Source organism: Amia ocellicauda, chromosome 18, assembly GCF_036373705.1.
Source record: "Amia ocellicauda isolate fAmiCal2 chromosome 18, fAmiCal2.hap1, whole genome shotgun sequence".
NCBI lineage: Eukaryota > Metazoa > Chordata > Actinopteri > Amiiformes > Amiidae > Amia > Amia ocellicauda.
Genome location: NC_089867.1, coordinates 22,912,610 through 22,933,089, shown reverse-complemented (window position 1 = coordinate 22,933,089; position 20,480 = coordinate 22,912,610). Strand labels below are relative to the sequence as shown.

Here is a 20,480-nt window from a genome sequence, read left to right as displayed (position 1 = left end):
AACCTCTGCTGTGTTTGCTAAACATCAAGTTGACGTTATAAGGCAACTATGACAGATTTTTTATTTTTTTTTACCCCACATATTTACACAAACCAGCACTGAAGCAGCTCTTCTTAAACAAGTTGATCTTTGTTTCCAGTGCTTGGTTGATCATAATTAATCCTTCCGATTGTGGGAGGGGAAGAAGCTCGATCTGATCTCGGACTTGCATTGGCCAGCTGTGGCCGCTTGCAGACAATCATGGCCCAAATCCCAACCCCAACCCCCCCACGTTATCCAATTCTTCTTTTTGATTGACAGTTTAATGAGGGCAAGGGGTCGCCCCTGGCTGGGTTGCAGTTCAGAGCCCGTTGAGGTCTCAGGACTGACCCGCACGTGCTTACCCGTGATGAATGGGCCCAAGTGTTCACCAGCGCCTGGCCTCCCGACACAGCTGACTCGAGATGCACACGGCACGAAAACAGGAGCTTCTCCGCTCACTTCACCCGGTCGAGCGAAGAGCAAGGCTCACTGCCGGGGCCGTTAGTAATGCCAGGATCTGAGGGCAACAGGTTGTGAGTTATGGAACATTTACATTGATCAATAAGTACATAAACATGGAGAAGAGGAGTTTGCTTCTGGATGCTGGTTACTTGACTGAGATATGACGGAGCTAAATGTCAGGTTAGAATCGGTTAAACAGGTTAGAAGAAAGAAGAACTGAGATTTACATCTTTAAAGTGCAGTGTTTGGGTCCATCTGCAAATAGCATGACCCCTACAAAGCTTGCATTGAAATCATCCATTGACATAAATTATTGACTTACTTACGTGCATACAATTTACATATTGTCTTGATTGCTATGGCATATTTTCAGATTAATTGTCTACCATAGAATAAAGCACAGAAACCCTGCAGGAGCAACAGTGCCTAATGTCAGAGACGTTTGTTGAATTACTTCCACCTTCTCATCAGGTGTGGGTTCTCTTCCACAGAAAGCTGTGTTACACAAATGACTCTCTGATTATTTGAATGTTTGCTGTACAGTGCACAACACAATTGAGCTCTCTAGGTCTAGCAGACAGGAAATGTCAGCGTCGAAGGAGTCCCTGGACTTTGAGGATCTGGGAGCCAGCAAATCCCGGGCGTTTGGGATTTTTCAGTAACTGCAATTTAATGCTAAGCAAATCAATCCCAGCACAGGACGTGCGATCTCTGCGCACGCTAATTGACTGCAGATACTGTCGGCCCCTGCTGTGGATCCAGGAGCGCAGAGGACATGAAGAAAACCATATTCTGACAAATCTGCAAGGCCTCATATCAAATTATTCCACAGGCTGGGGATATTACTGGAACGTCATGTGATACTGTTGTATTTCAATGGAGAGAGAGAGCAGAAGCTTGCAGGGTTCGGCCAGTACAGAGTGTGCCAGAGCCCTTGGTATAGCACAGAATGGGAGAAAACTGAAATTAAATTAAAATGAAAGCAATCTAGGTGTTATACTAAAACCTCTGTGGACTATAGCCTTTGGTACTCTACAGCACTTTAAAATTACCTCAGAGTAACTGCAAAGTTCTAGTGAGGAAATAAATGTTGTATTATTTGGTGTATCCTTTGATTGTGCATCCATTTTATACAGATTTTCCTGTCTAAATCTTATATGAAATCTCTATCGTAGGTGTTTTTAAGACCATAACTAATTGCAAGAGATTATCTACTTTAATCAGGTGATTTTCTTGTTTTAGTTGTTCTCTTTTAGCTAAATCCCACTGAGGAATATACCAGTTTGTGTGTAATCTTTTGACTTTCCTTGTTTGATTTCGTAGCTGCCATCTGCAGTCACTTCATGACAGCTTGTGATTTGCTCATGTTTGCTTTACCGAGGGTCAGACTTTTCTTATTTTCTTCTTTGAACGACGGAAGTGCTACCATAACTTGCGAACGATTTCAGAAATGAAAAAACAAACAAGCTGCAAAGCAAGGATATTTTTACACATGGCCACAATTAAGACATGAGGTTAAAATGAAATTAAAGAGAAAACTGATTTTAAATAAGAAACCGTCTATCAAAGACTGAATAAAATGTGTAGTTTCTGTGTTCATATTAGATGTTTTAGAAGTTTTGGAAATGTCTGTGGCCTCAGGAACCCACAAACCAAGCAAAAGAACTGACGCATCACATTTTAATGAGTTACCATGTTGTTTCTTCCAGGACATCCTTTGATCCTTTTTTATTATTTTATAGTCGTCCGCTTTCTGCTTGACTAAAATATTTCAATTTTAGAGATCTCACGTTTTCTTTAAAACTTTTTAATTTGTACCCATGTTGCTCCCCAACAATCTCTTGTGGGGATTTGAAGAGAGTCTCTTAGTTAGGTTAATGTAACGGCATCACCAGGCAGTGAGTTCATTCCCACAGCGTGAGACAAGCGCTGTAAACAGTATCATTGGGATCCCCCCCACCACCACCACCCTCAGCCTCATCCTTTCCACCTGTGCTTGGGCCCACGAAGCAGCACGTTTCCCTGGGTGAAGAGTTCAGCACAGGGTGAGCTGTCTGTTAGCAGCCTTACCTAATTTATCCACTATTTGGCTAACCTTGCTCTGAACTCACCCCCTGAGATCTGCGCTGTCTTCCAGAGCCTCTTCAAACACACACACATACCGCAAACAGTCACTGTCCAATTTGGAAACCGTTTCGAACAGTGTAGGATGCACGCTCCCGGAAACTGTTTTATTCCAAGGTTTTTTGTACGTTTGTTTGTTTGTTTGTATCCCTGTGGCACTCCCGCCTGAAGGATTTAAGGAGAATCGCAGCTAATATCTTGACCCTGACCATCTCTGTGCCGTCCGATATAGTTCACATACCTTTCTCCATGGGAGGCTCACTTAAAAGCTTTGTAATCGCACGGAAAGTATTTTTGGTGTGCTTAAATTCAAATTATGTTTATGGGCTCTCTCGCTCAATCGCCAGGGGTCGGCCGCTTTCCCTTCAGTTGTTATTGTTTGGCTCGGGGCTGTCTGCACTTGTTATTGAAACATTAAGATGCAGCTCAGTGCGCCAAGATTCCCCTTCGGCCCGTTGGGGTAATGTGATCACTGCATATTTTGCTGCGTTTGAGCCGTTTGCTTCATTTTTATGATATTTAAGGCTCCTTATGAATGTATATCCTTCCTTTGGTCTGGGGTTGGTTTCTAGTTTGAAGGCAAAACATGCGCCTGACTGTAAGAAAGAAATGTAGATGATAATCTGTGTTCAATTGAAGGGAATGTTGGGGAAGGAATGAAGTCTGTGTTTTGGGGTTCTTTTTATTATTCAATAAAATTGGAGTAAGGGTTGTTCGCTTTCCAGGTCAGAAATTGTCTGAGCAGCTTTGCGTAATGCCAACGATTATTGGGAAACCGTAGAAGCATTTGGAAAAAGCACATGTTGGACTTTAAGTTGTACTTTTTTCCAATTTTGGTCTCTGACTCTAGTTAATAACTAAATACAAACTCGCCTGACCTGAGACTAAGACAGTAATCTAACCCACCTTCACAGGGACATTTTGATTTTTTTTCCACAAAATGCAACATGTTTTGTCTTGGAAAATATGGGCTTGATTTTTTTTTTATTTTTTTTATTTTTTATTTTTTTCCCCGTATTGTTTTTAAATGGAAATTTAAAAATCTGGTTTCTACCAAATCAAATTGACGGTACAGTACTCAGAAGTTTCCACATACAAAGGTACTGTATAAGAACACAATTGTATAGTGCAAAGTAACATTTCCAGAGTGTCTGATTGGGCTTCACACATCTGGCCACAAGGGCTTCAAGGCCGCACATCTGGACCGATTTCTGGAAGTGATGTTTTGTGCATATAGCAGGTTGCCAGTCTTCACGGCCCATTCCTGGTACAACTGACAATGCAGGAACCTTTTTGGATCTTTTCAGCCGAGTAAGATCGAGACGAGTGATGGTCTGATTGTGTCTGCATGGTGGGCTGATTAATAATAAGCAACTCTCATGGAGGGAAACCGTTATTGATGTCTATGGAGAGTGTGAGGTGTTGTAATGATAATGATGTCATAAAAATGAAATCGGAATAAGGTACAGCATCTGTGTCACTTGTCATTCACTAGATTACCTGAGGGACTGATAACGAGTGCGTGTGTGTGTGTCGGGGGTGGGGGGGGATTGTTGTTGTTGTTGAAAGCACCTAGTTTGCCAAACAATTACTTTATTACTGAAAGTGGGTGAGGGAGCACAGCTGCCGGTTATATTTACGTAAATGAGACTTCACAAGGTCCTGGGCCCTCAGATCTCCGTTCCAAATTGGCAGAGGTGAGGAGAGGCCGATTCATCTGCGTATTTCGACTGTAATTTGATTTTTTTCCCTCTCCACGGCTAAAATGGCTAATCAGTGACCGTGACGGGAGAGCGGGCCCGGCCGTTGCCAGCTCCGAGGTCAGGACCGGCTTGTTTATATCCGAGAGCCTGCCCAAATAGTCTCATTAGCCCCGTGGCCTCAAAGCCGCTGCAGCATGTATCTCCATAAAGTGGGATTCGTGCTAATCTCGAAAAGGTTGCTAAGCGTTGACACTGAGAGTGACATCACGATTGGCAAGACTGTAACGGTGGAAGAGACCATGAGAAACCCTGTTTATTGTCTGGCAGCGATCAGACCGTGAGTCTGATGTGCTGGACCTCTTCAGTGGCAGCAGCAACACTTTCAGTCTTCTTTTTCAACCTGTATTTTTATTTATGCATTTATTTTTTAATTAATTTAGACATACATCACGTGTTCAACTGAACTCATTCAAAACAATGATGTTAAAGACCATATATGTTGCAGGTTAGCCCTGCAAACAAATCAAAGACAGATTTAAAAGAAAAAAAGAAAAAAAATGGAGAACTACCTAAAACTAACCCTGGAAAACATGTCTTTATATCAGATCCACTGATAGTTTTAAAGTATTGTCTCTTGCTACCAGGGAGATTCTCAGAGATACACAGATGCTCTTTTTCTTTCTTCCATTTTGAGCTCCAGTGGGGACACCGGTCCAGAATCTTAATACTTGAATTGAAACAGAAATAAAATGCACATCCAGAGTATGAACCAAAAAGGTGAGTATCTATGGAAGAAATATGCCTGTAGCAGCAACTAAAAACATGTCAGTCAATCAAACACAAGGTTATGGGCTCATAAATATTCTCAGGAAGAGTCTCCAAAAGGTCCATCAGCCTTCTCTGCCCACTGTAAATGTTAATCCAAGCTGCCCATCATTTTCTTGTCCCTTAAGAGTGGCTTTCCGTGTGTTAATGTTAACGCTTTCTCGCTGCTCAGTTAGTCTTTAATTTCTCCATGTGCCTCTCATGTCCGTCCTTTGAAGGTGTTCATGCAGGTGTAGGTTCCCGTGAACCTGTGGATTTCTTCAAGTGCTTGCTGTGGAATGAAGCTGCAGAGAAGAAGAGGAAGAATAAAACAGATGAGCTTTTCCCGCTTGAGCTACGAAGCATTTGCAAAGGAACAGAATTTGGAAATTTCTAATTTCGAGTTTCGAGTTTCGCTAGTCAACCAGCTCGTTTAGACTTCTTTAATGAAACCCACTGGTTTGTGGCAGCATACCTTTTGAGTATGACTAGTGCATGCATCGTCCAGGGCAGGTAGAGAAAGGCTGTGTTGGTCCGTACCGCCTCTACGGTCCGCCTGGCCACTGTCTCTGGCTTCAGGGGAGGGAAGAGATTGGGGAATCTGAAAATGGCAGTCAGAGAGAGAGCATGGTCACTTATACATAATAATTACAGTTTAAAGGCTTCAAACTAAATGCCATACATACTTTAGACTAATCATAGGAACCAAGAAAGGTTTTCTAAACAATACGTGTTTGTAAAGATTTAATTCTAGACTAGACCGAATGACACCACTGTCTGCTTGTGCGCTCGGGTCAGGTATCGTATTACCTTTGTTGTTGTTTTTGGATTATTATTAATAGTTGTTGTATTTAATGTAGAATTCACTCCCATTTAAATAATACTGTCACTGCGAAAGCACAATGTACCCGTATTATTTGCACGAGAGTGATTTTTAAGCTCAGTTTCATTGCTCATGGACATGACTGAGTAGGAATGTACGTAGTGTGAACCCCTTGCTATTCACTGACTGCAGATCTCTGATTTGAAGTGCCTGAAGTGCTTTTGGAGCGGGACCCTTATTTTTGGACATAGGATGGGGATGAGCAGGCCCACCTGACTCTCATGCCCTGGAACATCTCCGTGTTGGTGTGGAAAGGCAGTACAGTGGTCGTGGCCACGCCTGGGCAGTCCAGCAACCCCAGCGTGAGGCTCTCCATGAAGGCGAATGAGGAGGCTTTGGAGGTGCAGTAGTCGATGGCCCCAGGGATGGAAGAAAGCGATAAGACGGAGTTAATGCAAACCACGTGGCCATTCTGCAGCTCCAGCATCCTCGGCAGAAAGGCCTTGGTCGTCTGTGGGGTTAGAGAGACGTGACGGTTACATGGCAGCCTCGTTACCATTTTCCCTCTTGGAATTGTTTCAAAGAGTAAGACAACAAAAGCAGTGTGGTACTTCAATGATTAGGATCTCAACCTTCTCATGATCCTGTCTGTCAAAAACCACCGCCAACTCCGGGCTTTCATTTCTCCAGCAGATGTCTGAGTCTCACCCCGAGAGCAGGGTTCGAAAGTCGCCGTTTGATCTCGATTCAAATCGTAAAGCCAAGATCCCACAATTATGCAAAAAAACCACAGGTTCTGCCCCCCATCCATTCCTTGTGATGTTACAACTGGTCTGCCATTAATCTCCACACTTGGAATTCCCCCTTTGTTTCGGTAAATTAAGCAGAGACTTTCAAAAGCCCTATGGTAGGATTACCGGCACTCTCTATCTCACTGCAAGAGCTGATGCAACTTAAAGTAGAGCCGTTAGTTCAAGAAGAGTATTTGTTGTGCCTGGGATCTTCTCGGGGGCTCCCAGGCTCGTAAGTACTTTGCTATTTTGAATGTGAATTCTGTGGTTTTGCAGGACTTTGTTTGAAGTGCGGCCAGCCCTTATAAACGGGTTTATTTTTATGGCGGTTTTGTGTGTTTCTGTTTATTTTGCATTGGAGTTCTTTTTTAAGCTATATTTAGTGCTGACTTTTTCTGCCTTGGGAAAATAACACTTCAATCAAGACTAGAATATCCAAGTCTAAATAAATGCCAGAGCAAAGCAAATCAAAATAATTCAAAGGAAAGGTTATGTATTCAAAAAAGATGGTGACTTGTGACCCAGGGCGATGTGTGGCAGTATTTATGGCACCACTGGGCTTACTTTTATCATGTGATTTATGGATTATGTTTCCCATTCTTACCCAGAACTGTCCCAGTGTGTTGATGTGCTGTGATTTTAGGAGGGCATCGTCATCGCTGTCTATTAGACTTTTCCCATGAACCACTGCAGCATTGTTCACGAGTATGGTGACATCTCCCACCTAGCAACATGAAAGAAAGAGGGATGAAAGCTTAGTTAGCTCTCGCATAATTCTCAGGGTTGAGAAGTATACGAAACGTTTCTCCTACAGTTGTTGTAATAACCAACTTTTACCAACTTTTTTGTTGTCATGCATTAGGACATTCCTATATACTTTTTGTCTGCAGTATAAAAGAAAGAAAGAGGCAAATGTTCACAATCTTAAGAAAAGTGCAAGAATGCCACAAATGTATTTTAGTCCATGCTGCTCAAAGGACATTGCACTTCCCCCAGACTAATGTTGTGTGAAGTCCTGTCTGTCTCTCTACTGACTCTATGGTACCTACCCTCTCCCGCACCACCTTGGCTTGCTTGTACACTTCCTCCCTGTTCCCCACATCGCACAGGAAGTAATGGCACTCCGTCCCCATGAGATTGATCTCCTCGCTGGTCTCCTTCAGGCACTTCTCAGTGCGGCCCCACAAGATCACCTGACAGGAAGTGACGGGTCAGAGGTCAAAGTCAATCATTTGAAGGAACTGTGATGAAGAAAGATATTCACTGTTGCACTTGAATCGCATAACCAAACTCCTCAAAAGAAAGATTTGGGACAAGGTGTGGGAAGCAGGACGAAGTGGGTTGAAGTTTTACAATCTACTTGTTTTTATAAAGACTTAATTAATGGGTAAAGTGTATAAAATAGTTATTCTTTGCATTCTTTGGTTCTGAAGTGGCTATAAGCGAAACCGAAGCACCTGGTGTCCAATTATTCTGCGTTAAGTCTTGACAGGTGTTACACTAAGCCCTCCAGAAGGAGAGTGATTCACATGCAGCATTTCTCATTTTCCGCGTTCAGTTTGAAGCCCTGCTGCCGCTACTCCAACACATCCCCTCCGCCCTGCTTAATCGACCTCCACAACCACATACAATGCGCAAGCGAAGTGTTGAAGTCAAGCAGAGTTCAGAGCTGGGGCAAATGGCCTCTTACGTAAGGGTCCCTGTAATCCATATCGCCGCGCTGTGCAAAGCAGCCAGCCCACGGCTCCAATTACAGAATCCTCTATAACAAGACAAAGGCCTTTTTACACCCCTGAGTCATTGCAATGCTGGGCACATGCTTAACAAACAAACAAACAAACACACATTTACTCACTCACTCACGCCTCTTCAGTCCTGTTCTGTTAAAGATCAACAAAGACCTTTTGTCGACTCACTACCCTAGAACTTCCTCTAACCTAGGAAGGACCTACCCTTACACTTAACTTGCCTTCGAGAGCCACAACTGAGTACCAGTTAAATACTCAATCTGCATACAAGAGAGCCTGCCTTTCATTGTTTTAGTAAAATGGCAATTACCATTCACTCAAAGCTGAATTTGTTGCTTCAGAGTTGTTTTTTAGTTTTTTAATTAAACTGTTTAACATGTTCAACAGGGTTCTGGAATTCATTTTAAAAAGCCACTTGGAGAATATACTCTGCTGCAACACCCAGCGAGGGCCAGTTCGAATCTTTCATAATTATTAATCATTAACTCATCATAAATGGGCCTTCACGTTATCAAAAGAGGCGTGCAACTCTCTGCAAGACACTCAATGCACAGCGTGTTTGGATAGGTAAATGCACAGTCATAATGTCACACCACAAGCAATGGAATTAACGATCCCATTTCCTGGCAAACAACATATAATCTCAGTTCCTGTAGGAGATATTGGGTGTTTTCATTTTTCAACCCTTTGTCTAATCGTGTTTGTTTAAAATGTAAGATCATAGCAGGCAAATACAGCTTTAGATACTGTATAAGGGGTGAAGTGACTATTTTCAAGCGCGAAAACATGAAAAACATGACGAAAAACTGTAAATCAATGTATCTTTCCGGTTTAAGCCATGCTCAGTTAATTCACAATTAATTATTGTTTCCTGATAGATATCAAAGTTGAGGCCCATACTACATAGGCCAAAGCATTATGATTGCCTCCTACCTAGTGTAAATTAATCTTCATTTATTTTATATAGATATATAACAAAAAGAAAGAGTATGAAGCGCAGATAGCGATTGGCGAGTCGGCCCGTCAATCGCCGGGGTCAGAGAGAGGTCCGTACCCCCCCTTCTCCACCTTGTCTCTCACACACACTCTGAAAGAGATTACACGGCTCGCTGGGCGGATGAACCCGGCAATTTTCTGGTCAGGGAGTTTCAAACAGTGCGTGTGTGGAGTGCAGCGCAGGGGCAGCTGAAGGCTTGGCTGCCCGCCAGTGACCGAGGGTTATCTCTGTGCAGGAGCTCTTCTGGAAAGTGATCCAGGTTTGGGGGGTGGGCAGGGGGCAAGACATACATCAGTGTCACCTGTCATCGGTTGGAAAAAAACGCCCAGCAAGGCAAGCAATATCACAGGAGTTCTCTTATCACTGGTGCCCTACTTGGCAAACCACCAGTGCTTTAATATTACACTGTGGAAATGGTTTGGTATTGTTTCAGAGTTTTTCTTTTTAACTGGCCTCACTGTTTTTTCTACCCTGACCATGTGTATCATGAACTAATTTCATACATATATATGGTCTGTAGTGATATGTGTGTGTATAGATTTAATGTATATTAAATAGGACTACAACAGAAAGATTTATTACAAGTTATTTCTAGTTAAATTATTGCCAGTTACTTTAGTATGGCATGTTGAATACTAATTATAATTCCCATCAGCATGTCTTGATTAGTATTACGCTCTCGTGTCCATAAGTACTACAGTATACTTTACGGGACTCGTAAAATGCTGGGCCACACCTCATCTGCATTTCAAACAACAGGAAACTGTCATTCTCCCATCCACACATGCAGTCTTTGTGAAGGATGGTGGGATAAAGTATTATTTATGTGGCAGTATCCGCTCAATGTCCTAAACAATGATTATATGATTGCATAAATGGGTTACAAAAACAACAACCACATCCTTTGGAAACTTTAATCAGGTTTTATTTTTTAAATGAATAATTAAGTTAATGGATATGGAGTCCAGGCAAAAACAAAATAAGGCTTTTCAAAAACAACCCTGTTACTGATCAACGTACAGACTGAAAAACCTGAAGGTCTTATTCACAGACTCATTATATCTCACAGAACAGATTGAGCTTAACTCTGCTGCCGTGTGTATAAGTCTTGGGCTCTGTCCTAGTAGTTTTGGCTCTGAAGAAACATCTTCGAGAAAATTCAGTGAATCTAAGGAATATATCACGTGTCATAGTGCAATATTAACATAACCTAATAAAGGAGAGGGAACACAAATTAATCAGACTGTGTGAAGCAAGAGATAACTGTCCATCTAAGTCCCCATTTGTTACACAATTTAAATCCCTCGGTGAGCTTTACCCTTGCGTCCACACTCAATCAAATGTCAATGAAAAGATACATAAGCAAACGGACAAAAACAAATAAAAAAACAACAGCCACCTTCTTCTTATCAGTGAAGGTTTTGTGTGTAATCCTGTCCACCCCTCCTCTCGCTATCTCCCTCTGGGGGGGTGGGGGGGGGGGGCGTCGAGAGGGCACTGGGAGTTCAGGAGGCAGTTGCCTGCCGCTGTCCCATTAGTGCCGAGACAGTGGGGTCAGGCTCGGGCCAACACCCAGCTGGGAGCCGCATGCCCCCACGCCCCACCTCCCTCCCTCGGCCAGTTATACAGATTCACTTCCTAATCAAGGCACTGTCAACCTGGGCCCTGGCACTTGCTGTCGGCATCAAAGTCATAGTGTAAAGTGGGGAATGTCGGCACACGCGGCTATAAACACTAAGCCATCCAGCCGACTGTACTTTACTGTTCTTTACTGTGCTTTACTGCACTCCTCTGTGAGCCAGTCTCTTGAGTTTACAAGAAAACTGAAATGTAAAGTAAAGCAACCAAGCATCGGTGCTGGAAAGAAAAGGTTTGACCTAAAGTGCAACTTTACTTTTACTTGTTTTATAAACGGTTTTCTTTTATTATTATTATTATGCTTGGATTTCACTTATCTGCTAACAATTTCAACGAAAATACTTCACACATGAATTATGTAAACTATACGACAACCGTTTTAAAAGTCAACTTGCTGTCAACTTGCCAGCTTTATCGACTTCAAAAGCCAATTGTGGGTCTTGGCTACACAGATATGGGACACGAGATAAGAACTGAAACATAACAGATATTTACTCTGTCCTTTAGCAACGGCGCCAAATAGAAAGGAAAGAAGTAGCAACTGTTAACTCTTCGTAACTGATGCTGATGGAGAACCAATGCTGGGTTTAAAAACAACCAGATAAAAACTAATGACGTCCCCTAAGGCAGATTTCACATGGAGTGTTGTCTGACTTCTCTCCCTTTCCCCGCTCTTTCAGGGGTGTGCAGTGGCCAGATAAGCACGGCCCCCGGCGCGAATCTTTCCGTCCCCTTTGGACGGTCGCTGCACGGGCTCCTGCGCTGACCACTTCCTCCGGAGAGAGAGAAAGAGAGAGAGAGAGAGAGAGAGGAGCAGCACAAACACGCCGATGACATCATCAACTTTCAGATTAGCTGGCTGACCTGCCGTTGAACCCGGCGCTGTAAACGATCTGCAAGGTGCTACGCTGCCACACCCTAACCCCCGCTGACTGCCCGTTCACACGCACACACATACACATACGCACACACATACACATACGCACACACACTCTCACATTCGCAGCAGTGACATTAACCGAGTGAGCTACAGAAAAGCCTCCTGTGGAGTGATTTCACAGGGACACAGCCTTCATTGCCGCCTCATCCATCGAGGTTTCAGCCCAGCTTCAGCAACACAACTCAGGGCCGACACACAGAATACAAGCGGTTAATCGTGTCTACCAGTTTAATCCTCTCCCTTCCTCTTCCAGGACTATTCTCTGTAATATATGGTCCAGGGAGTTATCTCTCGGGAGTGCATTGTGTCAAGTCAAAATCTGTGTATTTGTCCAAGAAGACTAAGAAACTGTTTTCCTAAAGGGGTATTTATTTTACTTGTTTGCTCCACTCTCCGCTTGCAGGGACTGGTGTTTGCCCGCTTGCTTTAGCTTTGCTCGGCATTCTTGCTTTTAAAAAGACTGCTTGCATGTGTTGTTGAGTAGGAGTAGCCTTATGTTTTGGTGGTGCACTCCTACACTAGATTTCTATAGGCATGCATTCGCATGCCTATAGAAATCTAGTGTAGGAGTACACCACCAAACATGAGGATGCTGTGTAGACATAAAGTTCACCGACCGTCAGCTGGAGTTCAGGAAAACACTCGATTTCCACAAAGAGCAGGTTAACCAATTGTGTGGGCTGAGACAGCGTGTCCGCAAGACATAAATATCGCTTTGTTTTGGACAATGATTCAGCGACACAGATTCGAGAGGAATGCACTCGTACCGTTTTGGGGTTTATGTTTTGATTCCTTTCTATTTTCTTTTGTTTGTGTGTGCAGGCTCAGATCAGACCTGCCAAACGCAAATGAAAAACATTTCCAAATGTGAACGCCACCTCCCCTTTACCTTTCGTTGACTTCTCCTGGGGGAGGGAGGCAAGCGGAAGCCGGTAGGTTAAAAAGCCACACGTCATTGTGTCTGGACAAAGAGAGCCTTCTTGCCTGTCAGCACCCCATTGTCAGGCATTGTCAAGGCGTGAAAGCTAGCTTAGGAAACACCTGTGTTTGTGTGGGTTAGCACTATCTCTTCTTTAAAAAACAGATGCAGCCTTAAAGCCCGGAGTGGGCGAGTCCTGTGGATCATATTGGGGGAAAAAAACACCTTTTTCCAGGAACTTGCAGGTTGGGCTGATTTGAGTAACATTCACGGTCTGAGAGGACGGGGGTAAAGATGAGGAGCAATCAATCTACGATTTAAAAAGCAGATTTCACATGTGTCTTGGTGTATTTTGAAGATGGGAGGAGGGGGATGTTAAAAAGCTTTGAGTGATCATTTAAAAGTGAAGGCAAACATAAGGCTTAATATATTCCCCAAATATCACTTTTCTGGCTATTGATGGCCTGTAAAAACACTCCTGCCAGAAGGGGTGTTCTATTCAAAGGGGAATGCATGTTAAAATTATAACTTTTTGGACAGTGTTTCCCTAATTTGTGAGGAGAAAGAATAAAAAAAAATAGTATTTTCACAGCTACAAACTATCCTCAGTCTCCCCCTGTGCTCTGAGTCATACAAGCTGCTCAAGACTTTGATAATTAACAAGTACAGGCAAGAATCTTAGCGGCAGTGGGATGTAATTTGAAGGGACAGAGTTGGAGACAACCTGTTGCAGTGGTTCAATGAGGAACAGACATCCAGTACATGGCTAGTCTTTAGGGGGAGTGCAGTCTAATGTTAAGAGAGACAGCTGGGGCTACAGTTTAGAGGCTATTGGACGACTTTAGTGGTTCAATCGAAGGTACTTGAAGACAGTGTAGCCTAGAGGTTAACAGCGGCACTGATGCTCTCATGCGATTTCATTCCACAAATTTTCCTTTACAATCCAAAGACTGGATATGTATAATTCAATACAGTGTCATGTATTTTTATTCTTCCAAATATATATATATATATATATATATGGGAGGTCTTAGACTAACAACCTGAGATGAGTATTACAATTGAAAGTTGTCTGCATTTAAGTTTAGGGAGGGAGAAAATAAATGGGGGGAAAAAAAGAACAAGTGCAAGACTTCTCCAAATTGCACGTGTTCCAAAAAATACAATCGCGGCTGCCGTTGTCAGAGAGAAAAAAAAACGTAGACCTGGCCAAACGCTGCAGTGTAAAAAGTTCAGCTTGCTCCTGGGAGGGAAATACAAAACCTTCATAACTGGAACTGCGGTTAGTGTGATCGGTAACGCCAACGGTACTGACTTGACACAAAAACTGAACTGGTCTGCCCTGCCAAGGTCCTATAGTGCAGGGTAGTCGGGGGGCAGCGTGCAGCTATTTTTACAAGCCTGCAAGCCCAGTTTGCATGTTTTCTGAGGGCGAGGCAGTAAACATGGTAGTGCGGCTCAGCCCCTTGATACAGCAACTGTGATGAAACCAAAGAGGATTATATGTAAAAAGCAAGGCATATTGTTTCGGGGGAGAGGAAGCTTGTATCAGCTTATCAACACCATTACTCATTTGGAAATGAAGGGGGTGGGGGTAAAGAAAGCTATCTTGAGTGTAAAACAGGTTTGAAATAGTCAGCTTTTTGACCAGATCAAGCCTTTGATAATGTATCTGGTGTCTCTCACAGCTTTTAAAACTGTCTGAAATTCTCTTACGACACACCCATTTTTTTTTAAATCACTTTTGTCTTCTCTACAATTTCTTTCTATCCCCAGACTGATGCTGCTTAAGAACACAAGCCATAGACACATCTACACATCTACACTTTCATTAGTATCAAAGGTTCAGTCCAGCGAGGAAATCATAACTCTCAAATGAACATGGAAAGGTGTCCATGCTTCTCTAGGTCACTCGCACAATTTGTGTTCCTTCACACTATCACACAGGTTTATACTACATGATAAAAACTCCTCACCAAGACTTTAGGCATCTGCGAAGCCTTGAAGTTGGGGATTAATCCTACTTTCTGAAACACTCAAAGTAGGATGAAGTAACCCATTGTGGGGAGGGAGGAGAGGACGACACAAAAAAACCTGTCACCTTCTGACTCGAGTGGGAGGCCCGAGAGCATTGTCAGAGTTTGTCCAGAATGTAACACAGACTCTATCACATCAGCAGTCAGATAATCCGGCATTAATAGAAGCTGAACAAAAAGGACCTTTTCTTCCTTGAGATCTGCCCTCTGGTTGACCTGAACTGTTGTGCAACTTGAACCAGAAATAAGGGTTTTGCACTGCAATCCCATTGGCAGGTTTCCCAAAAAGCCCATTAAGGTTTTGACCTTAGCACTGATATTTATGAAATATATATATATATATATATATATATATATATATATATATATATATATATATATATATATATTATAAACTGGAAGAGAGCGGCTCATGGTCCAACACGCAAAGAAGTGGTCTGGGGTTTTTCACGAGTAACAGGTTCCAGTGATGGTGCATCATTATGGTGATATATAAATCATTGGTTTTATATATCACAGGGGGTATATAGTTAGTGCTTTGAGGATTGCAGTATGCTTTGGTAGACAGATTTACAGAAGTCTTCTAAAGCTGTCCAGTGGGTGGACATTTAGAAAGAAAAGTTAACGACTTTCATGCAGGCGCCTCAAGCTGCAGCCCTGACAGATCTGAGATAAACTGCACAAAAGGCAGCTTGTCCAGGCTGTGGAAAGAGAAGAGCGCTTGTCCTGCTAGTGCCCGGCCAGCTGAGCGCTGCTCTGTGCGCAACATTTTCTTCCTACATGATCATGAGAGAGAGGCGGCTTATATTGCTATTTACAAGGCTATACATAGATACATTTATCACAAGTTACATATAGTCCTCCGCTCTTTTCGTTATTTATTTGCTCCTGGCTGCTCGGTTCTGTGCCGGGGTCACATTTCTGCACCGCATGCAACTGAACTCCCCTCACAAATATGTCGTCGGGTTACATAACACGACTCTTCTGGCAAGCCTTTCATATTATTTACTTACTAATTTCATTATGTTTGAATCCATGACATCGCAACAAGGAGGCGTGTCTTTTCACTGCATGCATGCATGTGTGTGTATGCAATATAACTGACACCTGGAGAAATGTGAATAATTGGAGGGAACTGTATATCCTGCAGATCATCGTTTCATAACAAGGATCCTCTTTCACCGGCAGTGTGGTGATCAGGTGAACTGGCACCGGCCCCAGTGCGCTTTCACAACCTGCGACTCTACTTTCTATCTTATGGAGGTAAATTAGCTTGGCATTTAAAGCATTTCTCAGCTGTCACAAAATATACACTGTTTACTGCTGCGTGAGAGGTTTATCACCTAGTGTTTCCAGTTTTATGCATGCATGTATCTGTGTTTTCTATGTGTGGTTTATGTTTAAGACCCAGCCTGAAGCTGCAGTTAAAGCTCTAGGTAGGATTTGTGCGCTTGTGGGTAAATGAACCATTGTATCTGTAGACATAGGGTATTGTATCTCAAATGATAAACCAACTGTCCTTGAAAGCCATGTGTATATCAGTCAAAGGTAAAGTCCCACCTGAGGAAACACAGCAACAGTACAATATCGGATCATCACTCCCTCCCCCCATTGCCCACACTAATCATTTGCTGAGGTCATCACATCATCAGCTGCACAACGAGAGGTCTGGATGTGTAGAGAAATAGATGATTCCCTAAAGATGCCAGTCCAATCAAGCTACCCATGCAACCTGTCCACTGCGTACCTAAAGTTCAGGCAAATTATTAATGAGTGACACAATATCAAGGATAGAGTAAAGTGGAGGCGATGGCATGCTGAGACACGCATTTCCCCACAAACCACTAGCTGAGGTATGTCTTACGGGACTGCGTGCCATCACTGAGATCCGAGTTACCTTCTTAGCCCCCTGCTTCGCAAACTCCGTGGCCAGGTGGCGGCCGATGCCTCTTCCCCCGCCGGTGATCAGCACCACCTCTCGGCTCAGGTCTCTCATTCGGGTCGGCAGCAACATGCACACGCCAGCTTTGACTATGTAGTAGATCATCTGGATGGGGAAAAGCACCGCGGATCCCAGACACTTCCACTCCATGTCGTCTGCGGCTCCGGGGAGCAAGGGCTGACTGAGCCGGTCTGGATGAGACGTGGAGTTGCACCAAAGCAGCGCACCAGAGCCGCCGAGTCCGGCACCCGTGTAGATCTGCCCTCCGCTCGGGCTTTCTTCTCTTACCAGCGTGATGGCCACACAGCGGATGTCACCAGAAAGCTGTGGCTTTACAAGCGCAGTTCAGAGTTACAAGCGCACCAGAATAAACCGCAGCGACAGATCCATGCCTGCCCTCGCAAGTTGCGCGCAGGATCAGTGGCACATAAACTTTGCCCTGTGTCAAAGGAAGGCAAGTCCGCCACACTGCTGCGGCAATGCAGACTAAACCAGCTCTGCCCTCCTCTTCTCTTTAAAGTGAAACAGCCCCCGTTTCAGCACCCCGTCACCACGGTGTGCAGTTTGGAAATAACAAGCGAGCCCTCTCTCCGTGCGCCGCGTATTGGAGTCGCTGGCTCTGAGCGCTGCCGGGAGCAGGCTGTCTATCCTGGAGACATGATCACTGGGCTGCTCCTCCTCGGTAGTCTTTTTCCATCCTCTCAGTGTCTGGGAGACTTGGATCTGATGGGGAGTTTTTATAGACCATTAATCCTGATTGGCAGTTTAAGTGTTTGGGAATATTGCACTACTGTGTTGTCCGTGAGTGGCTGTTTTCCTCTCTGCGTTTCCCCACCCCCAAAGGCATTGCAGCAACTCGGAATGACATGCAGGCACCCCCCCCCCCCCCCCCCCACTTCAGTGCTGCACTGGGACAGGCTGAGCTGTGGTTTGAAATGTAGGATTGGACGGGTACCTGTCTGGGCAGCGCTGGGTGGATGTGCCACAGAAACCAACTTGCACTGCGTCATCGTAGCCCTGCAGTGGTCTGTGTGCCACATCCTCTGCATTTTAAAAATGTTGCACGGAGGTTTGTTTTTTGCAACAGCTGCCAAAAGCTACAGCCTGGTAACCTGTAAAGTAAGTTGCAGTTGTGTCAGACCCCGCAAGCACAATCTGCAGCACACGCGTCCAGACTTGATTTTTAGGGGAGTCTTTTTTGTATTATTCCTTCCCTTTGAAACGTGTTCTCCTTCACAGTTTTTGATTTGCAGACGAGGATGGTCAGGTTTGCGCAGATCCTCTGTTTGGAGAGCAGGCTCAGTGTGGAGGGTTTTTTTTTAGTGATGCGACTGCATTGTTTCTCATTTTATATGTTGACAGAAAAGGAAAGAAAGAAACAGTTTCAAATTAACCCATTTGGTTTGAATCAGATGCTTGTCTTTACTTTTGTGCCTAGCTTTCATTTAATGAACGTATTTATTATTAATCATCCCAGAATCCTGCCCAATAAATTTATACAAACAAGCATAAATCAGCCCTTTGTATATTTTTTGTTATATATAAATATAATTTACATTTTGTGATGGGGGGCTTTTTAGGATTTCACAAGTCTATAAATGTTCCAGTGTCCTAATTCATTGCACATGTATCGGACTTGCAAACCAGACACTTTGTATTTGTTCGTTTGTTTTGTATTGCAACGACCCCAAAGGAGGTCAGATGTGTCTGTGACAACTGGCTGCATAGTTTCATAATTTTTTAGTTGTTTTTGTTTCTATTGCATTGCTTAGTTCAACCTTTGCTTTGGGACAGACGGAAGTATTCAGATGGTGAATGGTGTGATACTGCGAAATACCACCAGACCAGTTTTACTAGAAATGCTGCAAGCTGCGACTATCCCAAAGCCTGTGTGTGTTTATTAATGATATTTGTTTAACCAGGATAGGAGGGGAACTCAACAGGCTGTCGGCTTCCACGGTGCCATTCAAACCTGCTTCTTTGCAGAGTCACCGGTAGGGGGCCACTGACGCTTTCCAGATGTTTCATTTGTTTCTTCCAATGCCGCAGTTCCAGATGTTGTTTTAATATTTAATATTTAACGTTTTTGCCCCGATTTTCATCTTTGCTTCTTAACCTTTGAGGTTCATTTGTCAAACTTCAACTTCACTGATGTATTGAAATTACTGAGTCCCCCTAAACATTTTTGTTGTTGTTCTTGTTGAAAGAAGAATTTATTTCCAACAGCAAACATTTATTTAGGTATCTGATTAACTATCCTGGTTGTGTTCAGTTCAGTTCTGTATTATGATGTGTTTTTCACTTTGTTATGTATCAAATTACTCTTCCTCCAATGACTTCATTCAAATAGATCAGACAAGGGAATCAATATTTAGTGCTTCCATTAATTCATTTCAGTGTTAAAAGCATCCTACAAGGGAGAGATCAGTGCTGTCCATTGCATTCCTGACTGATATGATCCAAGGGCCGTGTCACCCCTTCTCAGTTTGACCTCTGCAGTCAGTGTCCAAATTGATCTCTGAATACCAAGAGCTATTGAAGCTATTATTCTCTAAAATGTAATTGCCACAGTGTTTCATAAAATAATCTGTAACATTCTCCTTGAGGATTTACAGGTATAAACCAAAGGTTGTGAGTGTAAATCTGAGGCCTTTAGAGGTATTTATCCCTTTTTAGAAACAAAAGGCACTGAAACAGTTGCAGGGCAAAATATTTCAATGTGTGATGCACTAAAAACTAGCTTTTAGGCACCCCTGTTCATTGGAGAACTTCTAAAGTTCTCCATCTACTGCTTATTTTCTTGAAAAGCATGTATGGGCTTGGCTCAGTTAACAGAGTAGTTATTTTCCAATCAATAATTTATAAGCCACTTCTCTGTTCTTCAAGCTGAGTGCTGTGAAAGGTCAAGATGTATTATAGCACATGCAGAAGTAGGGTATAACCACACAACTGCCACTTGTATATTTTCTATGCAAAGGTGACAGAAAATGCAACCTATTTTTTTCCTTCTTTTCTTCCTGCATATCTTTACAAAAAGGTTCCTGCATTTACTTTGCTGCATACTGCAATGTAGGACTGGCCCTCAAAACTCCTTTCTTGTGTCATCACAGTGGTTTCATAACAGTGCAACTGAACATACCCAGCAAGTCAACAAACAAAATCTCTAAAGGGACTAAAATGGACTTTGGAAGGTTTTTAGCCTACTCATGTGAGAGGATCAGGTCAGCAAATTACTGATAAGGGGAATATAAGAGCCCCCCCCCACACACACACACACACACACACACACAAATGAGAGTAGGGTTCCTAAAGTAGAAAATGAGCATCTGTAGAATTTAATTTCGATGCTCTGCAGATAGGAAAACAATGGTATTACTGACATAGGCGAGGGAGAAGCTTTGTGAAATTCCCTCTCGCATAACCAGGCCAACTTTTTCTGCCCCCGCACTTCTCCGCATCTGTCTGCTGCATTAGGTCTGGTTTCCTGCCTTGTCACTCTGTCTGTAGCTCGATGGAGTGAAAGAGTGCCGAG

The 20,480-nt window shown here is 43.3% G+C and overlaps 1 protein-coding gene across 1 annotated transcript; it reads right to left on the bottom strand.

The window, feature by feature from the left end:
- Positions 1–4,713: 4,713 nt before the first annotated feature.
- Positions 4,714–17,764, bottom strand: dhrs3b (dehydrogenase/reductase (SDR family) member 3b). The gene is made up of 6 exons (XM_066690599.1): positions 16,904–17,764; positions 7,778–7,921; positions 7,333–7,452; positions 6,210–6,448; positions 5,590–5,715; positions 4,714–5,419 (listed from the first exon to the last, which is right to left on the bottom strand). The coding sequence occupies exons 1-6, from the start codon at positions 17,096–17,098 to the stop codon at positions 5,335–5,337; spliced, it is 909 nt and encodes a 302-aa protein (XP_066546696.1). The 5' UTR covers positions 17,099–17,764; the 3' UTR covers positions 4,714–5,334.
- Positions 17,765–20,480: the final 2,716 nt, after the last annotated feature.